Source organism: Staurois parvus, unplaced genomic scaffold (genome assembly GCF_062004578.1).
Source record: "Staurois parvus isolate SC_StPar_1 unplaced genomic scaffold, SC_StPar_1.0 ptg000420l, whole genome shotgun sequence".
In the NCBI taxonomy this organism is placed as follows: domain Eukaryota; kingdom Metazoa; phylum Chordata; class Amphibia; order Anura; family Ranidae; genus Staurois; species Staurois parvus.
In genome coordinates this window covers 793843-800698 of record NW_028318216.1, presented here as the reverse complement: position 1 = coordinate 800698, position 6856 = coordinate 793843, and the positions used below count along the sequence as shown (strand labels likewise).

Below are 6856 nucleotides of genomic sequence, written 5' to 3'. Positions count from 1 at the left end.
AGTCACAATAGCCTATTTAAAAAGCTATCCACTCTATAAAGGTATAAAAGTATAATATACTTACCTAGCTGCAACAATAAATAATTATAACTAATGGAAAAAAAAAGCAGTTGCTAACATTGTACGGAATGTTTCCTTGCTGAATAATACAAATTCTAAAAAAGGATCAGTCTATTTAACTTGCTCTTTTAGCAGCCATATATTTAAAAATAAATATTTTGCCTTTTGCTTATCCTAATAAAATAGAGAATTACTGCCACATATATTTTACCATTCTTTTACAACAGTAATATCCGCCTTTTGCCTTAGGCCCATTTATGTCTTCAGTAAGCCCTGCATTTGCCCACCAGGCTATACACACTGTAAAGCCAATTCTTTCTCTACAGCTTTGTGTCTCTTGATATCGGCAGCTATTTATCCTGACCATAGCAATCACAGCACAGCATGCATCCATATAAGTAAATGCACCTAAAAGCTGCACCACAAAATGACAGCAAGTAAAAATTTGTGTTGTTTGCCAATATGACCACTAACCAAAAGGAAAAAAAAGATAACCAAGAGGTGTTTACTGTCAGTAATGGATTTTACCTGGCCTTATCAGATGCATACTGTTACACACAATGCAGAATAAAATTGCTTGTATACAGATGTTGTTAATTAGACATAGTTAGTAAACATGGAAAACCCCTAATGGTGTTGACACAAACCAGTCTTCCGGATTATTACAGGATCACAATTCTTCAGTTCAGTCCACATAATGAAACAGCACATTTATTTGTGAAAATACTGCTTTTGTTTAACAGGTGAAAACATGTACAGCATTCAGAGATAACCAAAGCAGGTCATTCTCATATACAATACATCTACATGACAGCTCATGGAGCACAGGAGAGATTTACAATTATACAGTAGTTAGGACTACACAGCTTCTTAAGCCAGGGTGCTGGGTTGCAGCAATACAGAAAAATATAAAATAAAATCCCCCATTTGCATGGGATCTACAAATTAAAGCAATGATCACCTAATGGCTTTGCTCTATAGTGAGTCCTTTCACAATGGAATTTTCCGAATATAAAGCATTTTATTGGTCGAAGATGCCACGGATACAGTATATATCCATTGTCCGCAAGCTTTTACCAGAATGTCCCATTCCACCGCAGTCCAGAGAGGTGGTGGAGGCTGAAGATATAGTCTATGCACACAGTTTATGCATTGGTTCACATTCACATTTAGCAAAATACCCTGTTAAAATGTCAGAGTTAAAACTTTGACCAGCTGAAGGCATTTTCCAAACACAGATTTTGCGTCAATCACCAAACGTCATGTTGATTAGCGTTGAATGGCATTTAAAAGAAAACAGAGAAGCACATTAAGAACCACAGAGAGCTGAGATGGGGCATTTGCAATGATGTCTTCAAAGGTATTGTCCTTTGAATGAAAAATATACATTTTTGAGAAATATATCATATGTCGATCAATAGTTATACTGCAAGATGACATTTTACATAAACAGAGCTGCAAGAATGTGAGATAAATACTGTATTTTTGGGGGGAGGGATAATGAACTAAGCACTTAAGGTAGAATAAAAGCAACATAAATCAGAACTGATACATCCCATCACAATATACATGTCAAGTAACTGTCACTAGCAATCCACTTTAGGTTTTAAATGTACAACAGTAGATATAATTTAAGTTCCTGTAAGAAAGCATTCCATGGCATGTGTTCTATGCTTAAGAAATCACATATTTAAAACAGAATACAGCAGAGACTTAGGTATTTTTAAAAATAAAAATTAGTATAACTGCTGTAACCCATGGTAACCAATTTTATAATTGTTTTTACTATATTAAAATGTGAGTTTTTAAGAGGGGAGTGCAAGGAGCTATAGGTGTGTTTAAAGTACTTTAAGTAACCAATCAGATTACAAACAGCTTAAAGACATATAAAACAATAGAAAATAATTTCTGAACTGTTGCTACGGGATACCTTAATTTGCATTATCAAAAAAGGCCTAAGCTATCTATTGAGCAAAATTGATGCTATCAAAAATATGCCCCATAGATTGCTAGCTATCTTTGGTTCTCATGTAACTTTCTTCTTTTCTGTTGGATGTGCAAAGGCTGATTTGAACCTATCAGGTGGCTGTGGGAAACCTCATACTTTGATACATCTGGTTTTCTGTATGCGAGACATGGCAAGGACTCTAAATTGGGTGTGTCTGAGAATCCCTCATTACAAACAGGTAGGCAAAAGGGATGCCAAGATCACTAACAGAGGGAAGTGTAGGTGGTCCGGGGCACTAGAGTTATAGCTGCATAAACTGTGTATTGCAATGTATTTACATTTTTGAAAAAAGTGGATCTTTAAATGTTCTGCAGAATTTTGTGTAACTAATTCAAGTAGTAAATTCTTCCAAAACAATCCATGCCCCAACAATAAAGTTTATACTCACACAATAAAAGTATGGGAATGCCAAACATGTATTGAAATTTTGGAAAGGCTTAGGGTGTCTCTCTGGGGGGTTGAGGGTTGTGGAGTGAGTTAGGGGACTCTGCAGATGACTTGGTGATCCAGTAGGGGATGAGCTCTCTGAAGGTGGCTGAACAGCACTTTGGGAGATTGGGGGTTAAGGCTGGGCTGCACTATGGGATGTTGGGGGGCACTGTAGAGGCTGAGGACTCTTAGGGGGCCTGGGGGTATTGTGGCCCACTATGGGAGGTTAGGGGGCATTATAGGAGCTGGGAGGTACTTTGGGAGGTTAAACTATTTGCAGCTGGCTGGAGGTCTGTGAAAGGAGAAGCTACAGACTGACAATGGGCCATGGTCTGGTAGTTGAGAGCCTTAGGTCTAATTTAAACCTGTCAAAACTTTAGAGACCAATAGTATGGCACAGGAAGAAGGAAAGACAAGTTTAAGCTTATTTGCATATAATGTCAGATGCCTCTATTTTTGGGACCAATGATCATCTTGAAATGCATGTTTTTTTGTATCTGCTCAATTTAATTGGCCAAATTTGTGGTAAGTGTGTTGTAAAAGCACAGGAGTAACACTCACTTGACCAGCTGATCGTGCCACTGACTTTTGTGACACTGGGTCCACTTCACTCTGTGGTTCTTCCTGCCAAAGCCTATTTTACTGTAGGAGACAACAGTGATGTAGGGCCTGTTGGAAGAAACCACTACAAGTGAGCGGGGAGTGGGAGGAAGCAATCATCTGACAAACCCATGACAGCAAAGTGGCGTGCGCACGCCACTTTGCTGTCATGGGTTTGTCAGATGATTGCTTCCTCCCACTCCCCGCTCACTTGTAGTGGTTTCTTCCAACAGGCCCTACATCACTGTAGGTGAGTATTTACGTTCTTTTAAAGGAACTTCTTTTTATTATTTTTTTTAACAAACAATAGTCATGTTAAAACTATAGCTATCCTATAACTGGTTTTACCATCATTAGAGCGTTCATAAGATGTACCATCTGGATGCTACTGATATCTACAGTGCCTTGAAAAAGTATTCATACTCCACTTTGTTTTGGTCTATCACATAAAATGCCAATAAAATATGTTTACATTTTTGGTTGTAACATGACAAAATGTGGAAAATTTCAAGGGGTATGATTTTTTTTTCAAGGCACTGTACACAACATTCTTCTTTGTTCTCTTTGTATTGTTCTAAATATTAGAATGAGGATAATGTTACATTAGATATTTATTGTTTGCTGTACCTGTACTAATAGCTGAGATCATTTGTATGCAACTTTGCTTTGAAGTTCTCACTCAAATCTGGTGTAATTAAAGCAAACATGGCATAAAAAATAGTAAAGTGGCACTATATGTGGCTAACCTTTCTACTAGCGGGCCTGAAAACCCCAAAACCCGGGACCTCTGTTACGGAAATAGCTCACCTCCCGAACCTTACTACTGGACAGTGAAGCTATCTGTCAAAGTGATAGAAATAGAGATAGTAGTGGGAGAGCCAGAGCTCAAAACTACAATTGCTGGCTTTCCATTTGCATAGGGTTAAGGGTTTTGAGGCTCCTGAGGCAGACATAATTGGCATGTTGGCATCTGGGAGGTGTCTGCTGTACAATGTAGATGCCACTTTATAGTATGTACAGATGCACTTTAAATGTGCACTATCCTGCACCATGTAGTGTACCAGTGGTTCAAAGAGATAAGTTAGAATTTCTTTAAGCACTGAGCCCTTTCTTTAAAATGCAATGGCTACACGCACTAACTACTGGCTCAAAATTTTTAGGGAAGATAAATTAAATAAAAAGGTTTATTTGTAGCCCTAGAACATACTGGCTAGTACTGGATTTCTGTTAATACTTGAGACCCCACTCTATGCAATAATAGGTTTTCTGAAGTACGTATAAGAAGGGCATGCTATAGAATGAGGGAATTTTGTAAGTGTTAACCTAATTTTTATTAATAAACTGGTCATTAGTTGTGATGTTCTTATGCCTGACCTTCTCCTCCGCTTGACAGTGTTCAGGCCTGGCGATTGGCAATTCAGACCTGATTACTGAAACCTGCGAGGAAGAGAAGAAGATCACGTGCTCTGCTATACCTACCTGGTATTTCCAAGGGCTCCAGCATGTGAATAAAGCAACAGGAGAGTGAGTATTAGTGGGTGAGTATTAGGTGAATATTAACGGGTGGGCAGGAGATTAGCAATATAAGGTGTTACTTTGTCTTGAGAAACAGGAGCCTTGCCATAGGCTTAGTAAAATCATATATAAACTATTTCTATATTTTGCAATAGACTAACTGAATTAAAGAACAATTTATTGATAATAAATGAAAGCAGTGTACTGTATATTTCTCTATAGTTATTTTAAGGCTATCCTACATTCTTATATATTAGATTGCTTTATTTTACATTGTACTCCTTCTTGACTCATGTAAATGTAATTTACTGAAAAAATAAAATATATTATAAATAAAGCATCAGTTACAAAGAAAATAACAGATATAAACCTGGTAATCAGCATGTTTTTCATCTGGGTTCAAAAAGTTTAAAAACAAGATATATAAAAACCTTCATTACTATAATACTTGAGGATATTTTCATACTGATCAATGAACACTGGCGACTCCCTGAGCAGCACATATATCAGTTTCAATATTTTGTAGGAATTTGTAATAGACCTGTCCATTTTTTGGAATGATATCTTAAAGTGTACCTGTTTTCCTAATGAATGCTGTCATTTCATGGACTGGGCCATTGTTTGCCTGTTACTTTAGCTGAGGCTGTCATTTTGTCACTAGTTTCTATAGGTTATTTTAGCCCATAATATGGCAGCTTACATTGTCCATTGTGACAGGTAAACTTTAAGCGAAAGGGAAAGGCTGAAATTAAATGTGTAAACATGTCACAATCCTGCAGATGATTTAATAAAGGGGGCATCACCTCCTGGGTAACATACAGTTCTTACCCAATTGCAAACTATAAGACAACTACAAAGGATGAAACCTTTTAGGTTGTAAACATCTCTAATTTTTAGGATAAACAATAAAAACCCTGATATAGTAAACAAAATTTCCTTCACTTGTATCCTGCGAAAAACATGTAAAATGGTCCCCCAAACAAGGGGTTATGCGGCCTAGTGAAATTCTAATCATGATTTGGACTAGGACAATCCTGACGTCAAAGGGGCATAACTTTATGCAAGGTTGTTGGAGTAGAAGCTGGACGAGTCAGACATGGTCTTACAGACACTGCGAGAGGAGCCATTGGAAGTAAGGTCCAAGGAGAGGCGCTTGCTACTTTTCCCATTCTCCTCAGCTTCTTCATCGTTGGTGTTTAGGACAGATGAGACGGTGGTTTCAATACGACTGATTTTGTACATGCTGCTCTGTGTTTGAAGGTAGCGTCTGGATTTCATTTCCAGCCCTTCATACTCACCGGCACGGATAAATGGGCACCATCGAAACACATGCTTAAAGCCAATGCGGAACCTTAGGGTAGAAAAAGAACACATGTTCAACTAATATGTGGGCACATTACTTGGTTAAGAGTTGGGTTCTGCATGCATGTATAACCAATGATTTTTACTGTTCTTCTGCTGCCAGGAGATCTAGCCTTACCCCAGTAAGGACAAAGAAAAGATCTTCCTTATTAAGAAGTGCCAATAATCCACTGAATGAAAATTACACCTCTGTGTGAATTTATTAGTTATTTTTGCTGCGATTTTATTGATTTCACATTTTTCTAAGTTTGCTCTTCTATATCTTTTTAATATTAAATGTTTAGATTTAAAGTGTTACTAAACCCAGAACCCTGCATTCACTCTATCTGGTCTCCTGCAGTACACAGAACATGGAAGAACATGGAAGTGCAATTATTTTAGTATCTATAAACTGCCAAACACCTTTTCTCATCAGCAGTTAGAGCAGTCAGTGTCCAGCAGAGCACTAGTTAAAGCTTGTAGGAGGAGTTTTCATTCTCCTCTCACTATCCTATGAGACTGCAGGACACCTGACACTCTCCCTGGACTGTGTTGATTGGCCCTGTGCTGATCACATGCACTCTCCCAAGAAAAAAAGCTCTCTAGCAATACACTCCAAACTGAGCATGTGCAGCTTGCTCCCAAGGCTCTGTACTATCAGCAGATGGATCGGGGACAGTAGAAGAAGGGGGGATCAGAGAAGACAGGATCAAACATCCTTTTTACAGAATGCAAATTAACCCCTTAGGTTCTACAATGAGTATAACAAGCATGCTTTACTGCATATACAGACTGATTTTACTGTTGTGAGTTTAGTAGCACTTTTATGTCCACCCACCTGAGAGAGTTTTCAGTGGCAATTGTTGTTTAACAATTGTTGAGATAGGAAATACAGGGAGTTCA

The 6856-nt window shown here is 38.0% G+C and overlaps 1 protein-coding gene across 2 annotated transcripts in view; it reads right to left on the bottom strand.

Moving 5' to 3' along the window:
* Window positions 1-564: 564 nt before the first annotated feature.
* The window catches only part of TACR1 (tachykinin receptor 1), a 368725-nt gene continuing 362433 nt past the window's right edge, over window positions 565-6856 (bottom strand). The window contains exons 5-6 of one of the 2 annotated variants that reach the window (XM_089687167.1): window positions 5911-5963; window positions 565-1428 (exon numbers count right to left, since the gene is read on the bottom strand). In XM_089687167.1, coding sequence (XP_089543293.1) covers window positions 1415-1428; window positions 5911-5963 — 67 coding nt within the window. In that variant the 3' untranslated portion in view covers window positions 565-1414. Of the gene's footprint in view, window positions 1429-5377; window positions 5964-6856 lie in introns of those variants that run through there. The other variant, XM_089687166.1, reaches the window with a different exon arrangement.